The 24,547-nt window shown below is 49.5% G+C and overlaps 1 protein-coding gene across 1 annotated transcript in view; it reads left to right on the top strand.

The window, feature by feature from the left end:
- Nucleotides 1-24,547, top strand: part of LOC129863322 (protocadherin Fat 3-like) — a 93,315-nt gene that overhangs the window by 4,615 nt on the left and 64,153 nt on the right. Inside the window, exons 2-4 of the mRNA XM_055935213.1 lie at nucleotides 798-991; nucleotides 17,016-17,135; nucleotides 19,663-19,767. Coding sequence (XP_055791188.1) covers nucleotides 815-991; nucleotides 17,016-17,135; nucleotides 19,663-19,767 — 402 coding nt within the window. The 5' untranslated portion in view covers nucleotides 798-814. The remainder of the gene's footprint in view (nucleotides 1-797; nucleotides 992-17,015; nucleotides 17,136-19,662; nucleotides 19,768-24,547) is intronic.

Genomic DNA, 24,547 nt, shown 5'->3' with positions numbered 1-24,547 from the left:
GATACACACAATCAATAAAGTCATTATTATAATACAAAAAAACTTTGTTAAATAACATATATGTTTATTTTGAATAATGTGTATATAAACTATGTAAATAATACAAATTATTTGATTTATGTAAATTCCATGAATACTGTATATGTCTATTTTGAGTTTTTTTTAGATACATATTCATTAGATACATATTTTCAAGTCAAAATGGACATGAAAAACAAACAATTACATATATACGGAGTATACAGGACTCAAATTGACCTTTGGATAGGACGATACCAGGCCTGATGATAGACAGAATTATGTGGCACTTAATAATTCATTGGTCGTATGGCGAATACATCTTGGTATAGGGTTAACATAACATAGTGTTCTGAAATCCACAAAGTACCCTGTGCACCAACCTGGTCTCAGAGTACTTTGTATTATTCGTTCACCTTTCACCTTGCTGTTTAATCCAAGACTAGACGTAATCTATATGTGGGAAACGACCTTTAAAGAGTTTGCACTTTTGATACAATTTATTTTCATTGCTCCAGGCAAGCTACATCACATTGCACCTCACGTATTGGACAACAGTATTTGAAGGTGACCCAAGTCTGGTAACAGGTGAATATTTTAGCGAACAGCGGGGCAGGGAAGTAAACCGGGTGCACTGACATGATAAGCAAACACCCTAAGCATCGCACCAATTCTGTAGGATTTAACCCACTTGGTGGGAATTGTAACGTGGCTCATATAGAGAGAGGATCGCAATAATATTTAAACAATTATCTTCTTCCTCCTCTCTCTGTATTCAGGTTGACTAAGTGATGGGATGGCGATGACAGTGAACCCTCGGGGCATCATACAGACTTGTCCTTCTCTTCCTCGCTCCGCCCAACTCCTCCTCCTCCTCCTGCTCCTACACCTCCTCTCCGACGGGGTCCAGGCCCAGCTCAGCTCCTCTGCGTTGTCGTTCACCCAGCCTTCCTACAACGTTTCAGTCTACGAGGTAGGTAGACGGAGAAGACAGAATAGGACCAGTCGTCAGAAGGTTGTTGGTTTGAAGCCCTGACCCGGGTAATAGCCGGGAGAGATGGACTGACTACCACAACCCACCCCCCATGCTCTAACAGAGCCCCGCCTCAACCCCCCGGGTAATAGCGGGGAGAGATGGACTGACTACCCCAACCCCCCGGGTAATAGCGGGGAGAGATGGACTGACTACCCCAACCCCCCGGGTAATAGCCGGGAGAGATGGACTGACTACCCCCATGCTCTAACAGAGCCCCAACCCCCATGCTCTAACAGAGCCCCACCCCCATGCTCTAACAGAGCCCCACCCCAACCCACCATGCTCTAACAGAGCCCCACCCCAACCCACCATGCTCTAACAGAGCCCCACCCCCCATGCTCTAACAGAGCCCCACCCCAACCCCCTATGCTCTACCAGAGCTCCACCCCCCCTTGCTCTAACAGAGCCCCACCCCAACCCCCCATGCTCTAACAGAGCCCCACCCCCCATGCTCTAACAGAGCCCAACCCCCTCATGCTCTACCAGAGCCCCACCCCACCACCCCATGCTCTAACAGAGCCCACCCCCATGCTCTAACAGAGACCCACCCCAACCCCCCATGCTCTAACAGAGCCCCACCCCAACCCCCCATGCTCTAACAGAGCCCCACCCCAACCCCCCATGCTCTAACAGAGCCCCAACCCCCCATGCTCTAACAGAGCCCCAGCCCACCCCCCATGCTCTAACAGAGCCCCAACCCCCCATGCTCTAACAGAGCCCCACCCCAACCCCCCATGCTATACCAGAGCACCACCCCAACCCCCCATGCTCTACCAGAGCCCCACCACAACCCCCCATGCTCTACCAGAGCCCCACCCCAACCCCCCATGCTCTAACAGAGCCCCACCCCCCATGCTCTACCAGAGCCCCACCCCAACCCCCCATGCTCTAACAGAGCCCCACCCCACCCCCCATGCTCTAACAGAGCCCCAACCCCCCATGCTCTAACAGAGCCCCACCACAACCCCCCATGCTCTACCAGAGCCCCACCACAACCCTCCATGCTCTACCAGAGCCCCACCCCAACCCCCATGCTCTAACAGAGCCCCACCCCCCATGCTCTACCAGAGCCCCAACCCCCCATGCTCTAACAGAGCCCCACCCCAACCCCCCATGCTCTACCAGAGCCCCAACCCCCCATGCTCTACCAGAGCCCCAACCCCCCATGCTCTACCAGAGCCCCAACCCCCCATGCTCTACCAGAGCCCCAACCCCCCATGCTCTAACAGAGCCCCAACCTCCCATGCTCTACCAGAGCCCCACCCCAACCCCCCATGCTCTAACAGAGCCCCAACCCCCCATGCTCTAACAGAGCCCCAACCTCCCATGCTCTACCAGAGCCCCACCCCAACCCCCCATGCTCTAACAGAGCCCCATCCCCACATGCTCTACCAGAGCCCCAACCTCCCATGCTCTACCAGAGCCCCAACCTCCCATGCTCTAACAGAGCCCCAACCTCCCATGCTCTAACAGAGCCCCAACCTCCCATGCTCTAACAGAGCCCCAATCTCCCATGCTCTAACAGAGCCCCACCCCAACCCCCCATGCTCTACCAGAGCTCCACCCCCCTTGCTCTAACAGAGCCCCACCCCAACCCCCCATGCTCTAACAGAGCCCCACCCCCCATGCTCTAACAGAGCCCAACCCCCTCATGCTCTAACAGAGCCCCACCCCACCCCCCCATGCTCTAACAGAGCCCCACCCCAACCCCCCATGCTCTAACAGAGCCCCAACCTCCCATGCTCTACCAGAGCCCCACCCCAACCCCCCATGCTCTAACAGAGCCCCAACCCCCCATGCTCTAACAGAGCCCCAACCTCCCATGCTCTACCAGAGCCCCACCCCAACCCCCCCATGCTCTAACAGAGCCCCATCCCCACATGCTCTACCAGAGCCCCACCCCAACCCCCCATGCTCTACCAGAGCCCCAACCTCCCATGCTCTAACAGATCCCCACCTCCCATGCTCTAACAGAGCCCCAACCTCCCATGCTCTAACAGAGCCCCAATCTCCCATGCTCTAACAGAGCCCCACCCCAACCCCCCATGCTCTACCAGAGCTCCACCCCCCCTTGCTCTAACAGAGCCCCACCCCAACCCCCCATGCTCTAACAGAGCCCAACCCCCTCATGCTCTAACAGAGCCCCACCCCACCCCCCCATGCTCTAACAGAGCCCACCCCCCATGCTCTAACAGAGCCCCACCCCAACCCCCCATGCTCTAACAGAGCCCCACCCCAACCCCCCATGCTCTAACAGAGCCCCACCCCAACCCCCCATGCTCTAACAGAGCCCCAACCCCCCATGCTCTAACAGAGCCCCACCCCAACCCCCCATGCTCTACCAGAGCCCCACCCCAACCCCCCATGCTCTAACAGAGCCCACCCCCATGCTCTAACAGAGCCCCACCCCCCATGGTCTACCAGAGCCCCACCCCAACCCCCCATGCTCTAACAGAGCCCCACCACAACCCCCCATGCTCTACCAGAGCCCCACCCCAACCCCCCATGCTCTACCAGAGCCCCACCCCAACCCCCCATGCTCTAACAGAGCCCCACCCCAACCCCCCATGCTCTACCAGAGCCCCACCCCAACCCCCCATGCTCTACCAGAGCCCCACCACAACCCCCCATGCTCTACCAGAGCCCCACCCCAACCCCCCATGCTCTAACAGAGCCCCACCCCCCATGCTCTACCAGAGCCCCACCCCAACCCCCCATGCTCTAACAGAGCCCCACCCCACCCCCCCATGCTCTAACAGAGCCCCACCACAACCCCCCATGCTCTACCAGAGCCCCACCACAACCCCCCATGCTCTACCAGAGCCCCACCCCAACCCCCCATGCTCTACCAGAGCCCCACCACAACCCCCCATGCTCTACCAGAGCCCCACCCCAACCCCCCATGCTCTAACAGAGCCCCACCCCCCATGCTCTACCAGAGCCCCACCCCAACCCCCCATGCTCTAACAGAGCCCCACCCCACCCCCCCATGCTCTAACAGAGCCCCACCACAACCCCCCATGCTCTACCAGAGCCCCACCACAACCCCCCATGCTCTACCAGAGCCCCAACCTCCCATGCTCTAACAGAGCCCCAACCTCCCATGCTCTAACAGAGCCCCAATCTCCCATGCTCTAACAGAGCCCCAATCTCCCATGCTCTAACAGAGCCCCAATCTCCCATGCTCTAACAGAGCCCCAACCCCCCATGCTCTACCAGAGCCCCAACCTCCCATGCTCTAACAGAGCCCCAACCTCCCATGCTCTAACAGAGCCCCAACCTCCCATGCTCTAACAGAGCCCCAACCTCCCATGCTCTAACAGAGCCCCAACCTCCCATGCTGATAATGATATAAATGTGGGTTGGTTTATGGAGCTGCTGGATCCATGTATTCTACAAAGAATACGAAAGGTTGCCAGATATTATAAAATGTAAATGCAGATCCCCTTAAAGGAGTATTTTCTCAAGCTTGAGATGTTGCAGAACTTCCTTTATCCAACGGTTAAAGTAGGAGGAAACTCATCCTTCCACTTAGATAGTATCAGACGTCTAGCTAGAAGAGTAGTACACACCAGCCTGTTGCCCATAGAGCTGTTTATAGGGGCCTCCTGTGGTGCCACTCCATAGAGCTGTTTATAGGGGCCTCCTGCGGTGCCACTCCATAGAACTGTTTAGAGGGGCCTCCTGCGGTGCCACTCCATATAACTGGTTAGAAAGGCCTCCTGCGGTGCCACTCCATATAACTGTTTAGATGGGCCTCCTGCGGTGCAACTCAGTATAACTGTTTAGATGGGCCTCCTGCGGTGCAACTCTATATAACTGGTTAGAGGGGCCTCCTGTGGTGCCACTCCATAGAACTGGTTAGAGGGGCCTCCTGTGGTGCCACTCTATATAACTGGTTAGAGGGGCCTCCTGTGGTGCCACTCCATAGAACTGATTAGAGGGGCCTCCTGTGGTGCCACTCCATAGAACTGGTTAGAAGGGCCTCCTGCATTGCCACTCCATAGAACTGGTTAGAGGGGCCTCCTGCGGTTCCACTCCATAGAGCTGGTTAGAAAGGCCTCCTGCGGTAGCACTACATATAACTGTTTAGAGGGGCCTCCTGCGGTAGCACTACATTTAACTGTTTAGAGAGGCCTCCTGCGGTAGCACTCCATAGAGCTGTTTAGAGAGGCCTCCTGTGGTGCCACTCCATAGAACTGGTTAGAGGGGACTCCTGTGGTGCCACTCCATATAACTGTTTAGAGGGGCCTCCTGTGATGCCACTCCATAGAACTGTTTAGAGGGGCCTCCTGTGGTGCCACTACATATAACTGTTTAGAGGGGCCTCCTGTGGTACCACTCCATAGAGCTGGTTAGAAGGGCCTCCTGCGGTGCCACTCCATAGAGCTAGTTAGAGGGGCCTCCTGCGTTACCACTCCATAGAGCTGGTTAGAGGGGCCTCCTGCGGTGCCACTCCATAGAGCTGGATAGAGGGGCCTCCTGCGGTACCACTCCTTAGAGCTGTTTAGAGGGGCCTCCTGCGGTACCACTCCTTAGAGCTGTTTAGAGGGGCCTCCTGCGGTACCACTCCATAGAGCTGTTTAGAGGGGCCTCCTGCAGTGCCACTCTGAATGATGCAATAAAGGCAGAAGGTTCTGTAGATCTCTCCAGTATCTTAGACAACGTTTTAAATTCATATCCTTAAATCTGTCAAGTTCGTGCATGACCAAAACATGTGTAATAAAGTATCAGGAGCCTGCTTACATCGGTCACAAGTGTGATCTATTTCTGTTCTCAGCTTGGATCATTTTGGCTTTTTACCAATGCAGCCAACGAACTATTTTAAATTGAATTACAACATGTCTTAGACATATGGATGAAGAATGTATTCTCTGAAGCATACTCTGCCAAATAATGTCATTTGAAAGTTGTTCACCTAAATCATCTTCCCATTGGTTCTTAAGAGAGTTCAAAGATTCCAGACTGTGTGATTTTAGTAACGTATAGACCAAGCGTATGCCCCCTTTGATATATATGGGTTCACTTTAAAACTGGAGTCTAGAAATGAGGTAGTTGGGCATGATGGGAAGTAACTAGAGTATGAAGATACAAAACTACGCAGTTGTAGGTACCTAAAAGAAATGGGATCTAGGAATATTGAACTTTTCTACTAACTTTTCAAAAGGTGCTAAATCCATATCAATGAACAAGTCGTTCAGTGAGGAGATCCCATTTCCAGACCAGATATGAAACGCCCGGTCTAATAATGATGGAGAGAATGGTTCTTTAATAATGGGGCAGACGTTGAGAATTCACTGAGACCAAACGATGGCCTGAACTGTTTCCAGATTTTTAGAGAATGTTTCACAACAGTTTTTTAAAAATGTATTTGGATACAGGCTCAGCTAGTTTAGAGCAGAGTATGGGAGCTGGAGGAGGTGGGGACACAGGATGAGATCTCCAAGGTCAACCATTACAGGCTCAGCTAGTTTAGAGCAGAGTATGGGAGCTGGAGGAGGTGGGGACACAGGATGAGATCTCCAAGGTCAACCATTACAGGCTCAGCTAGTTTAGAGCAGAGTATGGGAGCTGGAGGAGGTGGGGACACAGGATGAGATCTCCAAGGTCAACCATTACAGGCTCAGCTAGTTTAGAGCAGAGTATGGGAGCTGGAGGAGGTGGGGACACAGGATGAGATCTCCAAGGTCAACCATTACAGGCTCAGCTAGTTTAGAGCAGAGTATGGGAGCTGGAGGAGGTGGGGACACAGGATGAGATCTCCAAGGTCAACCATTACAGGCTCAGCTAGTTTAGAGCAGAGTATGGGAGCTGGAGGAGGTGGGGACACAGGATGAGATCTCCAAGGTCAACCATTACAGGCTCAGCTAGTTTAGAGCAGAGTATGGGAGCTGGAGGAGGTGGGGACACAGGATGAGATCTCCAAGGTCAACCATTACAGGCTCAGCTAGTTTAGAGCAGAGTATGGGAGCTGGAGGAGGTGGGGACACAGGATGAGATCTCCAAGGTCAACCATTACAGGCTCAGCTAGTTTAGAGCAGAGTATGGGAGCTGGAGGAGGTGGGGACACAGGATGAGATCTCCAAGGTCAACCATTACAGGCTCAGCTAGTTTAGAGCAGAGTATGGGAGCTGGAGGAGGTGGGGACACAGGATGAGATCTCCAAGGTCAACCATTACAGGCTCAGCTAGTTTAGAGCAGAGTATGGGAGCTGGAGGAGGTGGGGACACAGGATGAGATCTCCAAGGTCAACCATTACAGGCTCAGCTAGTTTAGAGCAGAGTATGGGAGCTGGAGGAGGTGGGGACACAGGATGAGATCTCCAAGGTCAACCATTACAGGCTCAGCTAGTTTAGAGCAGAGTATGGGAGCTGGAGGAGGTGGGGACACAGGATGAGATCTCCAAGGTCAACCATTACAGGCTCAGCTAGTTTAGAGCAGAGTATGGGAGCTGGAGGAGGTGGGGACACAGGATGAGATCTCCAAGGTCAACCATTTTGGGGACTCTAACATCAGGGCTTTCTGTCATCCAATCTAGAATGATTCTTATATTAGCTGCCCAGTAATACTATTGAAAGTTAGGAAGTGCTAGTCCACTCTGGGACGAGATCTCTGCTCTTACCAAGGGTTTTTCTTGTTCCAGATATCAACAGTTTATCTATGAACATAAAAAAAAAATGTTGTCAGAAAAATAGGAATACATTTAAATAAGTCTAAACGTTTAGGTAATACAGTGCCTTCGGAAAGTATTCAGACCCCTTCACTTTTTCCACATTTTGTTACGTTACAGCCTTATTTTAAAATGGATTCAATTGTTTTTCCCCCCTCATCAATCTACACACAATACCTCATAATGACAAAGCACATTTCTTTTCTTAAAAATATACTTATGTAAATATTACATTTGCATAAGTATTCAGACCCTTTACTCAGTACTTTGTTGAAGCACTTTTAGCAGCGATTACAGCCTTGAGTCTTCTTGGGTATGACGCTACAAGTATGGCACACCTGTATTTTGGGAGTTTCTCTCATTCTTCTCTGCAGATCCTCTCAAGCTCTGTCAGGTTGGATAGGGAGCGTCGCTGCACAGCTATTTTCAGATCTCTCCTGAGATGTTCGATCGGGTTCAAGTCCGGGCACCAAATTTGAGAGAAATAAGCTTTTTGTGCGAATGGAACATTTCTGGGATATTTTATTTCAGCTCGTGAAACATGGGACCAACACTTTACATGTTGCGTTTATATTTGTGCCGAAGGTGATGATGCCTTTGATGCCTTTCCTTGTTCGGGCGGTGTTCGGCGGTCGACGTCGCCGGTCTTCTAGCCATTGCCGATCCATTTTTCATTTTCCATTTGTTTTGTCTCGTTTTCCCACACACCTGGTTTTCATTTCCCAATTACTGGTCATGTATTTAACCCGCTGTTTCCACCATGTCTTTGTGTGTGATTGTTTATTGTTCAGGTCAGTACGTTTCTGGCTGTTTTTTTCCGGGTGCTGTTTTCACCCGTGCTTTGTGGCAACCGTTATTGTTCGCACATTGGTATTGTTTCTTTGTGCTATTCCTTAAGTAAAGTGCGTTGTTCCCTCATCTCTGCTCTCCTGCGCCTGACTTCATGCACCAGCTACACCCACCGCCTGACAGAGAGGGGACTACTCTCGGGTAGAGTGGGATTATCTTTTTATACTCTCAAACGATTTGGATTTGGACCCAATTTCATATCTTGTACCAAAGTCCTTTACTCCTCCTCTATGGCTGCAGTACACAAAAATAATAACCTTTCATCCTATCTCCAACTTCAACGTGGGACAAGACAGGGTTGTCCTCTGTCTCCTCAGCGGTTTGCCATTGCAATCATGCCTTTAGCCATACGTAATAACTATCAAAGGTTTTCGAAGAGGGGGCTAAGAGCATAAAGTGTCACTCAATGCGGATGACATCAGCGTAGTGTTCGAAACCCCTTAAAGCTAGACCGATTCAAGATCAAGACGGGAGCAAATCGAGTCCCAGTTGAGACCAAGAACGGGGGGGGGGGGGGGGGGGGGGGGAGACAGAATCAAGACCGAGACCGGGAGGGGGACAAGGGGTCTGAGACCGAGTCAAGCCCGAGACCAGAAAAATGTGAGTCCATTTCAAGACCGTGATTATAATGTTGTCAAATCAGCACCATAATAAGAGATCAAAATGTCCAGTATTTCTGTGTTCATATTTCAGAACAACATATGGATTCCTTAGCCATTCGAAACAGTGAAATATTTTCTTTACTCTCTGGGGAGATAAATCTAGTCATCTGCCATTCAACTTTATTAAGGCAACATTTTGGAGTGACAATGGAATCAACCAACTTAACGGGTGTGAACGTTTCTTATAAAAGCGTATGGAAACTGACAGCATTTTAGCAACATGAAATCTTGTTATCATCGGTTCATATTACAACCCCAGAAATAATATGACACTTTTTTAAAACACCGTCTGACAAACGACCGCTTAGATATGATAATTTTTGCATAAATTCTTAGAATTTTAGGGAATTACAACACTAAGGCATGTGAAAATTATATTCTAATTTAGAGCGGGAAAGCGGCGGTGCGTTTGGACAATTAATAAACATAAAGCCGCAAATGAAACCATCTGTCTTGTCCAGGACCAGAGTCTACACAGAATGGTGTGCTATAACCAATCAGAGCTACAGTAGGCCTTTATACTAACGAGCCATTTGTCACACAGGCCTGTCATCATTCACTATGAACTGGACTGTGTGTTTACAGGCAGTAGGGCCTGTCATCATTCACTATGAACTGGACTGTGTGTTTACAGGCAGTAGGGCCTCTACATCATTCACTTTGAACTGGACTGTGTGTTTACAGGCAGTAGGGCCTCTACATCATTCACTTTGAACTGGACTGTGTGTTTACAGGCAGTAGGGCCTCTACATCATTCACTTTGAACTGGACTGTGTGTTTACAGGCAGTAGGGCCTGTCATCATTCACTTTGAACTGGACTGTGTGTTTACAGGCAGTAGGGTCTGTCATCAATCACTTTGAACTGGACTGTGTGTTTACAGGCAGTAGGGCCTGTCATCATTCACTATGAACTGGACTGTGTGTTTACAGGCAGTAGGGCCTCTACATCATTCACTATGAACTGGACTGTGTGTTTACATGCAGTAGGGCCTCTACATCATTCACTATGTACTGGACTGTGTGTTTACAGGCAGTAGGGCCTGTCATCATTCACTATGAACTGGACTGTGTGTTTACAGGCAGTAGGGCCTGTCATCATTCACTTTGAACTGGACTGTGTGTTTACAGACAGTAGGGCCTGTCATCATTCACTATGAACTGGACTGTGTGTTTACAGGCAGTAGGGTCTGTCATCATTCACTATGAACTGGACTGTGTGTTTACAGGCAGTAGGGCCTGTCATCATTCACTATGAACTGGACTGTGTGTTTACAGGCAGTAGGGCCTGTCATCATTCACTATGAACTGGACTGTGTGTTTACAGGCAGTAGGGCCTGTCATCATTCACTTTGAACTGGACTGTGTGTTTACAGACAGTAGGGCCTGTCATCATTCACTATGAACTGGACTGTGTGTTTACAGGCAGTAGGGTCTGTCATCATTCACTATGAACTGGACTGTGTGTTTACAGGCAGTAGGGCCTGTCATCATTCACTATGAACTGGACTGTGTGTTTACAGGCAGTAGGGCCTGTCATCATTCACTATGAACTGGACTGTGTGTTTACAGGCAGTAGGGCCTGTCATCATTCACTATGAACTGGACTGTGTGTTTACAGGAAGTAGGACCTGTCATCATTCACTATGAACTGGACTGTGTGTTTACAGGCAGTAGGACCTGTCATCATTCACTATGAACTGGACTGTGTGTTTACAGGCAGTAGGGCCTGTCATCATTCACTATGAACTGGACTGTGTGTTTACAGGCAGTAGGACCTGTCATCATTCACTTTGAACTGTGTGTTTACAGGCAGTAGGACCTGTCATCATTCACTATGAACTGGACTGTGTGTTTACAGACAGTAGGGCCTCTACATCATTCACTATGAACTGGACTGTGTGTTTACAGGCAGTAGGACCTGCCATCATTCACTTTGAACTGGACTGTGTGTTTACAGGCAGTAGGGCCTCTACATCATTCACTATGAACTGGACTGTGTGTTTACAGGCAGTAGGGCCTCTACATCATTCACTATGAACTGGACTGTGTGTTTACAGGCAGTAGGACCTGCCATCATTCACTATGTACTGGACTGTGTGTTTACAGACAGTTGCAACAGCTCTTCTTCAGATCATTGGAACTAATTCGCCAAAAGCCACAAAATACACCTGAATGAATTTCTGTAAATATGTAAACACCACGGGAGTCCTCTTACATGTGGGAACTTTACAGTCCTATTGGTCAGACAACCATGAAAAGGTAGGCTCTCTCTCCCTCAGTTACGCACATCAACAACAGCCAGATCAACAGCTAATGCTAGCCAGATCAACAACTAATGCTAGCTAGAGCAAGATGAGCTAAAATTTAAGGAAGGAACATTAGATAAAACCTCTCAATCTGTTCAGCTAGTTGGCCGTCAAAATTGCACTGATAAACAATGGGGAATTGTAGCCTCCTCGTCCTTCTGCAGCTTGCCTGCCAATACGTGCTTGTCCCAACAAAGCACCCAAACTAACTGGCTAAAGTGGGCTAGCTTGCTAGCTAGCAACTTCCAGACACAAATGAGAGAACACCTCACTCTGACCATTTTACTTGCCGTAGCAGAGCTGGTTAGGCTGTTTAAATCTTATCTTAGAGCGTTCTTAACTAACCATACTTTTTTTTTGCCTACGTTTACTGTCATATCCTGCCGGTTTTAAGGCATTTGTAAATTCCTCAGTTATTCTGCACTCTCGCACACTCAGACGAGAGTGCTCTGAAATCAGAGTAGACAGCCAGAGTGAATTTACGAACGCGAGAGATATGCTAACTGGATAACAACCGTTCAACGTCTTGCTAGCTAACCAAATGCTAACTGCATCTCTAGCTGTTTATAGCCACCGGACATTGAGTCATTGAAACTGAAACAGTGCATCGTGAATGGAGGCAGCGAACAATGTACCTCGTCAGCTGTGATTTACAACGCGATAGCAATATTTTTTTGGGGACGTACCAATAATTGTTGAATTATATTAATCATATTAATTATTAATTAATTATAGTAACCATGCATTGAACTGCATCCATCTTTTCTGACAACAATCCCTTAGGGTAACGTCATGGAATGTGGAGTCAAATAGAAACTATTTTGAAAACCTCTTATAAAGTTTGGTTTTGTGGTTTCATCAACTGGGAACATTATATTTTGGTCTGGTGTTTTGTCTGTTTGTTTCCTATCTGCAAAGTAGTTAAAACGCTGTCAGTTCCACTTTAGAACATTAGATCACCGGTTACTTTGTGTGCTAAACGTGAAATGTTTTTTTGCAATGGGAAGTAATAGCTGTACATTTCGATTGGGAAATGCTTAATGGTTGTGTTTTAGGATTGTTATGACTGGCTTATTATATCAGAGTGAATGGACTGCTTATCCTTTAACATCATGCTGTGTGTGTAGGCCTTTGCCCCAGATAAAGAATATGTTAGTCGACCGAAAGTCGTCTGTTCTTTCTACCAATCGATTGGTCCAAAAAAATGTAACCGTGTATTTTTCCATATATAGACACACCATATGTATGTGAACTTGTTTGATGCTTTAAGTTTACGGTTTGATGAAATAAGATAAATGCCTCAAGAGGGCACCAGAGATCTAGATAACCAGAAGGAAAAAAACTTTAACCTGAACCTTTAACCTATTCTAATTCACCTGTTCTATTCTAATTCACCTGTTCTATTCTAATTCACCTGTTCTATTCTAATTCACCTGTTCTATTCTAAATCAGCTGTTCTATTCTAATTCACCTGTTCTATTCTGATTCACCTGTTCTATTCTAATTCACCTGTTCTATTCTATTTCACCTGTTCTATTCTAATTCACCTGTTCTATTCTAATTCACCTGTTCTATTCTAATTCACCTGTTCTATTCTAATTCACCTGTTCTATTCTAATTCACCTGTTCTATTCTAATTCACCTGTTCTATTCTGATTCACCTGTTCTATTCTAATTCACCTGTTCTATTCTAATTCACCTGTTCTATTCTAATTCACCTGTTCTATTCTAATTCACCTGTTCTATTCTATTTCACCTGTTCTATTCTAATTCACCTGTTCTATTCTAATTCACCTGTTCTGTTAAGGCAGTCAATGTTGTTCTCCTCCTCAGACGAGGAGGAGCATGGATCGGACCAAGATGCGGATTGGTAATTGTACATGTTTAATGTAAAAACACAAGAAAACACTACAAAATACAAAACAACAAACGTGACTAACCTCAAACAGTCCTGTGTGGCCCAAACACTAACACAGGAAACAAACACCCACAAAACACCAGTGAAACCCTGGCTGCCTTTGTATGACTCTCAATTAGAGACAAACAATACACACCTGTCTCTAATTGAGAATCATACCAGGCCGAACACAAAACCCCACATAGAAATACAAACATAGACAAACCCACCCAACTCACGCCCTGACCAACTAAAATGAATACAAAACAAAGGAAAACAGGTCAGGAACGTGACAGAACCCCCCCCTTAAGGTGCGAACTCCGGGCGCACCAGCACAAAGTCTAGGGGAGGGTCTGGGTGGGCGTCTGTCCACGGTGGCGGCTCTGGCGGTGGACGAGGTCCCCACCCCACCATAATCAATCCCCGCTTCTTTATCCCCCTCCCAATGACCACCCTCCCACTAACCCCACCTAAATGAAGGGGCAGCACCGGGATAAGGGGCAGCACCGGGATAAGGGGCAGCACCGGGACAAGGGGCAGCACCGGGACAAGGGGCAGCACCGGGACAAGGGGCAGCACCGGGACAAGGGGCAACACCGGGATAAGGGGCAACACCGGGACAAGGGGCAGCACCGGGACAAGGGGCAGCACCGGGACAAGGGGCAGCACCGGGACAAGGGGCAGCACCGGGACAAGGGGCAGCACCGGGACAAGGGGCAGCACCGGGACAAGGGGCAGCACCGGGACAAGGGGCATCACCGGGATAAGGGGCAGCACCGGGAAAAGGACCAGCACCGGGATAAGGGGCGGCAGGTCCTGGCTGAGGGACTCCGGCAGGTCCTGGCTGAGGGACTCCGGCAGGTCCGGGCTGAGTGGCAGCTCCGGACTGTAGGGCAGCTCCGGACTGTAGGGCAGCTCCGGACTGTACGGCAGCTCCGGACTGTAGGGCAGCTCCGGACTGTAGGGCAGCTCCGGACTGTAGGGCAGCTCCGGACTGTCGGACGTCTCTGGCAGCTCCTGACTGGCGGGCGTCTCTGGCAGCTCCTGACTGGCGGGCATCTCTGGCAGCTCCTGACTGGCGGGCGTCTCTGGCAGCTCCTGACTGGCGGGCGTCTCTGGCAGCTCCTGACTGGCGGGCGTCTCTGGCAGCTCCTGACTGACGGACGGCTCTAGCGGCTCCTGACTGACGGACGGCTCTACTGGCTCGGGACAGACGGGCGGCTCTAATGGCTCGTGGCAGACGGATGACTCAGATGGCGCTGGGCAGACAGATGGCTCAGACGGCGCTGGGCAGACAGATGGCTCAGACGGCGCTGGGCAGACAGATGGCTCAGACGGCGCTGGGCAGACAGATGGCTCAGACGGCACTGGGCAGACAGATGGCTCAGACGGAGCTGGGCAGACGGGCCGTTCAGGCACCGCTGGGCAGACGGCAGACTCTGGCCGGCTGAGACGCACTATAGGCCTGGTGCGTGGTACCGGAACTGGAGGTACCGGGCTGAGGGCACGCACCTCAGGGCGAGTGCGGGGAACAGGAACAGGGCACACTGGACTCTCGTGGCGCACTCTAGGCCTGGTGCGTGGTACCGGAACTGGAGGTACCGGGCTGAGGGCACGCACCTCAGGGCGAGTGCGGGGAGAAGGAACAGTGCGTCCAGGGCTCTGGAGACGCACAGGAGGCTTGGTGCGTGGTGCCGGAACTGGAGGCACCGGGCTGGAGACACGCACCATAGGGAGAGTACGTGGAAGAGGAACAGGGCTCTGGAGATGCACTGGAAGCCTGGTGCGTGGTGTAGGCACTGGTGGTACTGAGCTGGGGTGGGAAGGTGGCGCCGGATATACCGGACCGTGAAGGAGGACACGTGCTCTTGAGCACCGAGCCTCCCCAACCTTACCAGGTTGAATGGACCCCGTAGCCCTGCCAGTGCGGCGAGGTGGAATAGCCCGCACTGGGCTATGCAGGCGAACCGGGGACACCACCTGTAAGGCTGGTGCCATGTACGCCGGCCCGAGAAGACGTACTGGAGGCCAGATACGTTGGGCCGGCTTCATGGCATCCGGCTCGATGCCCAACCTTGCCCTCCCAGTGCGGCAAGGTGGAATAGCCCGCACTGGGTTAAGCGCGCGTACTGGGGACACCGTGCGCTTTACCGCATAACACGGTGTCTGACCAGTACGACGCCCTCTCACTCCACGGCAAGCCCGGGGAGTTGGCTCAGGTATCCAACCCGGCTTCGCCACACTCCCCTTTAGCCCCCCCCCAAGAAATTTTTGGGTGAGCCTCTCGGGCTTCCGTGCTAGCCGCGTACCCTCATACCTTCGGCTCCTCTCTCCGGTTGCCTCTGCTCTCCTCGCTGCCTCCAGCTGTTCCCATGGGAGGCGATCCTTTCCAGCCAGGATCTCCTCCCATGTGTAGCAACCCTTGCCGTTCAAGACGTCTTCCCATGTCCATTCCTCTGTCTGTCTCTGCTGCTGTCGCTGCCCTTCTCCACTCCGCTTGGTCCTCTTGTGGTGGGTGTTTCTGTTAAGGCAGTCAATGTTGTTCTCCTCCTCAGACGAGGAGGAGCATGGATCGGACCAAGATGCGGATTGGTAATTGTACATGTTTAATGTAAAAACACAAGAAAACACTACAAAATACAAAACAACAAACGTGACTAACCTCAAACAGTCCTGTGTGGCCCAAACACTAACACAGGAAACAAACACCCACAAAACACCAGTGAAACCCTGGCTGCCTTTGTATGACTCTCAATTAGAGACAAACAATACACACCTGTCTCTAATTGAGAATCATACCAGGCCGAACACAAAACCCCACATAGAAATACAAACATAGACAAACCCACCCAACTCACGCCCTGACCAACTAAAATGAATACAAAACAAAGGAAAACAGGTCAGGAACGTGACAGTTCTATTCTAATTCACCTGTTCTATTCTAATTCACCTGTTCTATTCTAATTCACATGTTCTATTCTAATTCACCTGTTCTATTCTAATTCACCTGTTCTATTCTAAATCAGCTGTTCTATTCTAATTCACCTGTTCTATTCTAATTCACCTGTTCTATTCTAATTCACCTGTTCTATTCTAAATCAGCTGTTCTATTCTAATTCACCTGTTCTATTCTAATTCACCTGTTCTATTCTAATTCACATGTTCTATTCTAATTCACCTGTTCTATTCTAATTCACCTGTTCTATTCTAAATCAGCTGTTCTATTCTAATTCACCTGTTCTATTCTAATTCACCTGTTCTATTCTAATTCACCTGTTCTATTCTAATTCACCTGTTCTATTCTAATTCACCTGTTCTATTCTAATTCACCTGTTCTATTCTAATTCACCTGTTCTATTCTAATTCACCTGTTCTATTCTAATTCACCTGTTCTATTCTAATTCACCTGTTCTATTCTAATTCACCTGTTCTATTCTGATTCACCTGTTCTATTCTGATTCACCTGTTCTATTCTGATTCACCTGTTCTATTCTAATTCACCTGTTCTATTCTGATTCACCTGTTCTATTCTGATTCACCTGTTCACCTGTATTCACCTGTTCTATTCTAATGCAGAACTCTGCAGCCAGGACCTACACCCAGAGTGCTGTGAGGATGGGTGTGGTCCTGGACCCAGCTCTTACCTGGGAGGTCAGGTACTCCATCGAGGCTGGGAACAGCGAGGGCATCTTCCAGGTAGGATGGAAGTCACAATCCATTAGGGCTCTGCTCATAGGGGTTTGCTCAGAAGTAGTGCACTATTTAGGAAACTGGGTGCCATTTTGGGTTCCATCCTCTGTCCAGTAATACAAAATATCACTTAAATCTGTTGTTTTGGAATCAATACGGACCAGCCTAGATCGACTGTGTAAAGTAAGTAGCCTTGGCTAGTCTGATCCAGAATGTCTCATAGGAGGAGTCTGTCTCCTGTTTCTGTAGTGAGACAGCTTGATGGACAGGACACTAGTCTATCTCCTGTTACTGTAGTGAGACAGCTTGATGTACAGGACACTAGTCTAGCTCCTGTTTCTGTAGTGAGACAGCTTGATGTACAGGACACTAGTCTCTCTCCTGTTACTGTAGTGAGACAGCTTGATGTACAGGACACTAGTCTATCTCCTGTTACTGTAGTGAGACAGCTTGATGTACAGGACACTAGTCTATCTCCTGTTACTGTAGTGAGACAGCTTGATGCACCAGGACACTAGTCCATATCCTGTTTCTGTAGCGTGAGACAGCTTGATGTACAGGACACCCCCTGGACAGGACACTAGTCCATATCCTGTTTCTGTAGCGTGAGACAGCTTGATGTACAGGACACTAGTCTATCTCCTGTTTCTGTATAGCATGAGGCAGCTTGATGTACCAGTACATCCCCTGGACAGGACACTAGTCCATATCCTGTTTCTGTAGCGTGAGACAGCTTGATGTACAGGACACTAGTCTATCTCCTGTTTCTGTATAGCGTGAGGCAGCTTGATGTACCAGTACATCCCCTGGACAGGACACTAGTCTATCTCCTGTTTCTGTAGCGTGAGGCAGCTTGATGTACCAGTACACCCCCTGGACAGGATACGTTACCCTCAATCTCCTCAATGCTGAGTGACATCGGGTCCCATTTTTACAGTCTTTGGTATGACTCGGCCCGGGGATCAGACTACAAACCTTCCAATCTCAGGGAGGACACTCTAACTACAAGGCCAATGAGTCGGTTGGACTGGTAGATTGATTGTGTAGTGAAACTTATTTTGACCAGGGCCCTTTCCTTTTCATGTCCTTCCTGTCCTTCCTGTCCTCCCATGTCCTTCCTGTCCTTCCTGTCCTTCCTGTCCTTCATGTCCTTCCTGTCCTTCCTGTCCTTCCTGTTCTTCCATGTCCTTCCTGTCCTCCCATGTCCTTCTTGTCCTTCCTGTCCTTCCATGTCCTTCCTGTCCTTCCATGTCCTTCCATGTCCTTCCATGTCCTTCCTGTCCTTCCTGTCCTTCATGTCCTTCCTGTCCTTCATGTCCTTCCTGTCCTTACATGTCCTTCCTGTCTTTCCTGTACTTCATGTCCTTCCTGTCCTTCCTGTCCTTCCTGTCCTTCCTGTCTTTCCTGTCCTTCCTGTCCTTCCATGTCATTCCTGTCCTTCCATGTCCTTCCATGTCCTTCCTGTCCTTCCATGTCCTTCCTGTCCTTCCTGTCCTTCCATGTCCTTCCATGTCCTTCCTGTCCTTCCTGTCCTGCCATGTCCTGCCAGGTCCTTCCTGTCCTTCCTGTCCTTCCATGTCCTTCCATGTCCTGCCATGTCCTTCCTGTCCTTCATGTCCTTCCTGTCCTTACATGTCCTTCCTGTCTTTCCTGTACTTCATGTCCTTCCTGTCCTTCCTGTCCTTCCTGTCCTTCCATGTCATTCCTGTCCTTCCATGTCCTTCCATGTCCTTCCTGTCCTTCCATGTCCTTCCTGTCCTTCCATGTCCTTCCATGTCCTTCCTGTCCTTCCTGTCCTGCCATGTCCTGCCAGGTCCTTCCTGTCCTTCCTGTCCTTCCATGTCCTTCCATGTCCTTCCATGTCCTTCCTGTCCTTCCATGTCCTTCCTGTCCTTCCATGTCCTTCCATGTTCTTCCTGTCCTTCCTGTCCTTCCATGTCCTGCCATGTCCTTCCTGTCCTTCCATGTCCTTCCATGTCCTGCCATGTCCTTCCTGTCCTTCCTGTCCTCCCATGTCCTTCCTGTCCTTCCTGTCCTTCCTGTCCTTCCTGTCCTTCCTGTCCTTCCTGTCCTCCCATGTCCTTCCTGTCCTTCCTGTCCTTCCTGTCCTTCCTGTCCTTCCTGTCCTCCCATGTCCTTCCATGTCCTTCCATGTCCTTCATGTTCTTCATGTCCTTCCATGTCCTTCATGTCCTTCCATGTAATTCATGTCCTTCCTGTCCTTCCTGTCCTTCCTGTCCTTCCATGTCCTTCCTGTCCTTCCTGTCCTTCCTGTCCTTCCTGTCCTTCATGTCCTTCCTGTGCTTCATGTCCTTCCTGTCCTTCCTGTCCTTCCATGTCCTTCCTGTCCTTCCATGTCCTTCCTGTCCTTCCATGTCCTTCCATGTCCTTCCATGTCTTTCCCTTCCCCATATATGTAATATGGTGCCAATTTGGACTCATATTTAAATCTGTCATATTTTTTGATTCCCTAATTCTTGGAGGGATCTACTACTGGACTAATCTAGTGATGATATATATCTGTCGTCCCAAGGCTGAGAACCTGGTGCTGGGGGACTTCAGCTTCCTGAGGGTGCAGACCAACGGAGGCAGTGGAGGCACCTTGAATCGGGAGGTGCAGGACAATTATACACTGACGGTGAGGATATACACACACACGATGAACCGGGAGGTACCCTGACCGTAGTATGTGTATTAGTATTTATTATGGATCCCCATTAGTTCCTGCCAAGGCAGCAGCTACTCTTCCTGGGGTTTATTATGGATCCCCATTAGTTCCTGCCAAGGTAGCAGCTACTCTTCCTGGGGTTTATTATGGATCCCCATTAGTTCCTGCCAAGGCAGCAGCTATTCTTCCTGGGGTTTATTATGGATCCCCATTAGTTCCTGCCAAGGCAGCAGCTACTCTTCCTGGGGTTTATTATGGATCCCCATTAGTTCCTGCCAAGGCAGCAGCTACTCTTCCTGGGGTTTATTACGGATCCCCATTAGTTCCTGCCAAGGCAGCAGGTACTCTTCCTGGGGTTTATTATGGATCCCCATTAGTTCCTGCCAAGGCAGCAGCTACTCTTCCTGGGGTTTATTATGGATCCCCATTAGTTCCTGCCAAGGCAGCAGCTACTCTTCCTGGGGTTTATTATGGATCCCCATTAGTTCCTGCCAAGGCAGCAGCTACTCTTCCTGGGGTTTATTATGGATCCCCATTAGTTCCTGCCAAGGCAGCAGCTACTCTTCCTGGGGTTTATTACGGATCCCCATTAGTTCCTGCCAAGTCAGCAGCTACTCTTCCTGGGGTTTATTATGGATCCTCATTAGTTCCCCCCGAGGCAGCAGCTACTCTTCCTGGGGTTTATTATGGATCCCCATTAGTTCCTGCCAAGGCAGCAGCTACTCTTCCTGGGGTTTATTATGGATCCCCATTAGTTCCTGCCACGGCAGCAGCTACTCTTCCTGGGGTTTATTATGGATCCCCATTAGTTCCTGCCAAGGCAGCAGCTACTCTTCCTGTGGTCTATTATGTATCCCCATTAGTTCCTGCCAAGGCAGCAGCTACTCTTCCTGGGGCTTATTATGGATCCCCATTAGTTCCTGCCAAGGCAGCAGCTACTCTTCCTGGGGTTTATTATGGATCCCCATTAGTTCCTGCCAAGGCAGCAGCTACTCTTCCTGGGGTTTATTATGGATCCCCATTAGTTCCTGCCAAGGCAGCAGCTACTCTTCCTAGGGTTTATTATGGATCCCGATTAGTTCCTGCCAAGGCAGCAGCTACTCTTCCTGAGGTTTATTATGGATCCCATTAGTTCCTGTCAAGGCAGCAGCTACTCTTCCTGGGGTTTATTATGGATCCCCATTAGTTCCTGCCAAGGCAGCAGCTACTCTTCCTGGGGTTTATTATGGATCCCCATTAGTTCCTGCCTAGGCAGCAGCTACTCTTCCTGGGGCTTATTATGGATCCTCATTAGTTCCTGTCAAGGCAGCAGCTACTCTTCCTGGGGTTTATTATGGATCCCCTATGGATCCCCATTAGTTCTACCAAGGCAGCAGCTACTCGTCCTGGGGTTTATTATGGATCCTCATTAGTTCCTGCCAAGGCAGCAGCTACTCTTCCTGGGGTTTATTATGGATCCCCATTAGTTCCTGCCAAGGCAGCAGCTACTCTTCCTGGGGTTTATTATGGATCCCCATTAGTTCCTGCCTAGGCAGCAGCTACTCTTCCTGGGGCTTATTATGGATCCTCATTAGTTCCTGTCAAGGCAGCAGCTACTCTTCCTGGGGTTTATTATGGATCCCCTATGGATCCCCATTAGTTCTACCAAGGCAGCAGCTACTCGTCCTGGGGTTTATTATGGATCCTCATTAGTTCCTGCCAAGGCAGCAGCTACTCTTCCTGGGGTTTATTATGGATCCCCATTAGTTCCTGCCAAGGCAGCAGCTACTCTTCCTGGGGTTTATTATGGATCCCCATTAGTTCCTGCCAAGGCAGCATCTACTCTTCCTGGGGTTTATTATGGATCCCCATTAGTTCCTGCCAAGGCAGCAGCTACTTTTTCTGGGGTTTATTATGGATCTCCATTAGTTCCTGCCAAGTCAGCAGCTACTCTTCCTGGGGTGTATTATGGATTCCCATTAGTTCCTGCCAAGGCAGCAGCTACTCTTCCTGGGGTTTATTATGGATCCCCATTAGTTCCTGCCAAGGCAGCAGCTACTCTTCCTGGGGTTTATTATGGATCCCCATTAGTTCCTGCCTAGGCAGCAGCTACTCTTCCTGGGGCTTATTATGGATCCTCATTAGTTCCTGTCAAGGCAGCAGCTACTCTTCCTGGGGTTTATTATGGATCCCCATTAGTTCCTGCCACGGCAGCAGCTACTCTTCCTGGGGTTTATTATGGATCCCCATTAGTTCCTGCCAAGGCAGCAGCTACTCTTCCTGTGGTCTATTATGTATCCCCATTAGTTCCTGCCAAGGCAGCAGCTACTCTTCCTGGGGTTTATTATGGATCCCCATTAGTTCCTGCCAAGGCAGCAGCTACTCTTCCTGGGGTTTATTATGGATCCCCATTAGTTCCTGCCAAGGCAGCAGCTACTCTTCCTGGGGTTTATTATGGATCCCCATTAGTTCCTGCCAAGGCAGCGGCTACTCTTCCTAGGGTTTATTATGGATCCCGATTAGTTCCTGCCAAGGCAGCAGCTACTCTTCCTGAGGTTTATTATGGATCCCATTAGTTCCTGTCAAGGCAGCAGCTACTCTTCCTGGGGTTTATTATGGATCCCCATTAGTTCCTGCCAAGGCAGCAGCTACTCTTCCTGGGGTTTATTATGGATCCCCATTAGTTCCTGCCTAGGCAGCAGCTACTCTTCCTGGGGCTTATTATGGATCCTCATTAGTTCCTGTCAAGGCAGCAGCTACTCTTCCTGGGGTTTATTATGGATCCCCTATGGATCCCCATTAGTTCTACCAAGGCAGCAGCTACTCGTCCTGGGGTTTATTATGGATCCTCATTAGTTCCTGCCAAGGCAGCAGCTACTCTTCCTGGGGTTTATTATGGATCCCCATTAGTTCCTGCCAAGGCAGCAGCTACTCTTCCTGGGGTTTATTATGGATCCCCATTAGTTCCTGCCAAGGCAGCATCTACTCTTCCTGGGGTTTATTATGGATCCCCATTAGTTCCTGCCAAGGCAGCAGCTACTTTTTCTGGGGTTTATTATGGATCTCCATTAGTTCCTGCCAAGTCAGCAGCTACTCTTCCTGGGGTGTATTATGGATTCCCATTAGTTCCTGCCAAGGCAGCAGCTACTCTTCCTGGGGTTTATTATGGATCCCCATTAGTTCCTGCCAAGGCAGCAGCTACTCTTCCTGGGGTTTATTATGGATCCCCATTAGTTCCTGTCAAGGAAGCACCTACTCTTCCTGGGGTTTAATATGGATCCCCATTAGTTCCTGCCAAGGCAGCAGCTACTCTTCCTGAGGTTTATTATGGATCCCATTAGTTCCTGTCAAGGCAGCAGCTACTCTTCCTGGGGTTTATTATGGATCCCCATTAGTTCCTGCCAAGGCAGCAGCTACTCTTCCTGGGGTTTATTATGGATCCCCATTAGTTCCTGCCTAGGCAGCAGCTACTCTTCCTGGGGCTTATTATGGATCCTCATTAGTTCCTGTCAAGGCAGCAGCTACTCTTCCTGGGGTTTATTATGGATCCCCTATGGATCCCCATTAGTTCTACCAAGGCAGCAGCTACTCGTCCTGGGGTTTATTATGGATCCTCATTAGTTCCTGCCAAGGCAGCAGCTACTCTTCCTGGGGTTTATTATGGATCCCCATTAGTTCCTGCCAAGGCAGCAGCTACTCTTCCTGGGGTTTATTATGGATCCCCATTAGTTCCTGCCAAGGCAGCATCTACTCTTCCTGGGGTTTATTATGGATCCCCATTAGTTCCTGCCAAGGCAGCAGCTACTTTTTCTGGGGTTTATTATGGATCTCCATTAGTTCCTGCCAAGTCAGCAGCTACTCTTCCTGGGGTGTATTATGGATTCCCATTAGTTCCTGCCAAGGCAGCAGCTACTCTTCCTGGGGTTTATTATGGATCCCCATTAGTTCCTGCCAAGGCAGCAGCTACTCTTCCTGGGGTTTATTATGGATCCCCATTAGTTCCTGCCTAGGCAGCAGCTACTCTTCCTGGGGCTTATTATGGATCCTCATTAGTTCCTGTCAAGGCAGCAGCTACTCTTCCTGGGGTTTATTATGGATCCCCATTAGTTCCTGCCACGGCAGCAGCTACTCTTCCTGGGGTTTATTATGGATCCCCATTAGTTCCTGCCAAGGCAGCAGCTACTCTTCCTGTGGTCTATTATGTATCCCCATTAGTTCCTGCCAAGGCAGCAGCTACTCTTCCTGGGGTTTATTATGGATCCCCATTAGTTCCTGCCAAGGCAGCAGCTACTCTTCCTGGGGTTTATTATGGATCCCCATTAGTTCCTGCCAAGGCAGCAGCTACTCTTCCTGGGGTTTATTATGGATCCCCATTAGTTCCTGCCAAGGCAGCAGCTACTCTTCCTAGGGTTTATTATGGATCCCGATTAGTTCCTGCCAAGGCAGCAGCTACTCTTCCTGAGGTTTATTATGGATCCCATTAGTTCCTGTCAAGGCAGCAGCTACTCTTCCTGGGGTTTATTATGGATCCCCATTAGTTCCTGCCAAGGCAGCAGCTACTCTTCCTGGGGTTTATTATGGATCCCCATTAGTTCCTGCCTAGGCAGCAGCTACTCTTCCTGGGGCTTATTATGGATCCTCATTAGTTCCTGTCAAGGCAGCAGCTACTCTTCCTGGGGTTTATTATGGATCCCCTATGGATCCCCATTAGTTCTACCAAGGCAGCAGCTACTCGTCCTGGGGTTTATTATGGATCCTCATTAGTTCCTGC

Source organism: Salvelinus fontinalis, chromosome 10 (genome assembly GCF_029448725.1).
Source record: "Salvelinus fontinalis isolate EN_2023a chromosome 10, ASM2944872v1, whole genome shotgun sequence".
Classification (NCBI taxonomy): Eukaryota; Metazoa; Chordata; class Actinopteri; order Salmoniformes; family Salmonidae; genus Salvelinus; species Salvelinus fontinalis.
This window is presented reverse-complemented; position numbering and strand designations above follow the sequence as displayed.